The sequence below is a fragment of the Cyprinodon variegatus genome, unplaced genomic scaffold, assembly GCF_000732505.1.
Source record: "Cyprinodon variegatus isolate N-32 unplaced genomic scaffold, C_variegatus-1.0 Scaffold142, whole genome shotgun sequence".
In the NCBI taxonomy this organism is placed as follows: domain Eukaryota; kingdom Metazoa; phylum Chordata; class Actinopteri; order Cyprinodontiformes; family Cyprinodontidae; genus Cyprinodon; species Cyprinodon variegatus.
The window spans coordinates 858,949-860,517 of NW_015150595.1; the positions used below are offsets into that span (position 1 = coordinate 858,949).

The following is a 1,569-nucleotide window of genomic DNA, read 5'->3' on the forward strand; positions in this document are numbered from 1 at the left end:
GTACCTAATAAAGTGGCCGGTGAGTGTAGACTTTCTTTCTGTTACATTTTTTTTTTACAAGTCTCTATGCTGTAGGCATAAAAAAAAATCAAAATTGCTCTTGTGGACCAGAACAAAATATAAAGAAAAAAAGGTGTTAACTAAATATCAGTTGCCATTTAGCTTATTTTAAACAATCTACACACTGAAAAACTGTTTTTGGCATTTACTTAGTCATATTAATTTAACAAAATTGCTACATGTTATCAGGCTAGGACATAATAAAATTGTGTTAAAAAAGTAAATATGATTAAATAAATGCCAAAAGCAGTTGCATTATTTTTTCAGTGGAGCAATATTTTAATAAAATATCATTTAAAGCTATTTTATTACTCTACCAGTTAGTGTCAGACATGTCAGCTCACTTTTCTGGGAAAACAAAAGCTCACATTTGTTTTTGTTTTTTTTTGTTTTTTTAGGGGGGCGGGCAGTGTTTGTCTAACAAAAAAGCTGTGACTGTTCTAGAGTTTAACAGTAAATCTGTGTCATGTTCTGATCAAAATGCAATAAGAAAACAAGAGCAGAGATGTTTTTATCTACATCAATCAATTGGATGGATTATTACCTTCATCCAGGATCAATACATTAGATTACATTAGATTTACTGTTAAAGAGCTTGTGTGTTAGTGGGGGGGCGGGGGGATCTGTCCCTCAGTGGTTATTGTGTCTGTAAAAGTGGGACAGAGGGAGAGAGAGAGACTTGTTTGGATACGCTGATGGGCCACGTGACTGATCTGGGTGTACTGTTAATCCACCGGAAATAAAACCCTCCTCCTCCTCCTCTTCATATTTAGAACCGACCTGCAGTCTGCAATGAATGAAAACACCTCCTAGAGACCGAAGCAACTCTTTGCTGCAGAGTTAGAGTGAAGCAGTCGATGCGCCACTATGACGTCCATCCCTGCTCTTCTCGCTCTCAGTCTAACATCAGCACTCCTCAGCTGCTCAGCCGCACAATCCTCCATCCGCTGCATATGGACCAAAGTTTCTCCTAACGGCCAAGTCCATGTCAGTTTCCTCCGTGGGGATCCACTCGGGACCCCCCTGCGCCTGTACCACAGCGTGTGGTCCGGGGAGCGCGCGCTGTCCGGGTGCACCTGGAGCGATGACGCAGCGCTCATCCAGAGCTATGCGTCTCTTTGCGGGGGGCGCACGCGCGGATTTTCCGACCGTGCGGCTAATATGTTTGATCTGGACTCTTTGCTTGACGCGGATGAGTGCGTCTCTCTGGCCTCTCCGAGCTTTGAGGGGGAGAAACGGGGGAGACACGTGAGAAGCCTCGGGGATCAGAGCGAGGATGAAAGGTCAGAGGTCAGGATACGCACGCGAGTAAAACGCGGCTTTATTGTTCCTGGGACTCTGTGGTGCGGCTCAGGCAACAAAGCGCCATCATATGCAGATTTGGGTGAGTGATTTTTTTTCTGCACTAAAAAAACCCAAAACATTTATTCTTTTAGTACCTATATTATCAGATTATTTACACTTTAGAAATGCTGTTAAAACTATATAGCAATGGCTGGGGTAACTTAT

At 42.9% G+C, this 1,569-nt stretch overlaps 1 protein-coding gene across 1 annotated transcript in view; it reads left to right on the forward strand.

Moving 5' to 3' along the window:
• The first annotated feature begins 886 nt into the window (after positions 1-886).
• The window catches only part of LOC107086070 (group 3 secretory phospholipase A2-like), an 11,931-nt gene continuing 11,248 nt past the window's right edge, over positions 887-1,569 (forward strand). The window contains exon 1 of the mRNA XM_015376812.1: positions 887-1,444. Coding sequence (XP_015232298.1) covers positions 928-1,444 — 517 coding nt within the window. The 5' untranslated portion in view covers positions 887-927. The remainder of the gene's footprint in view (positions 1,445-1,569) is intronic.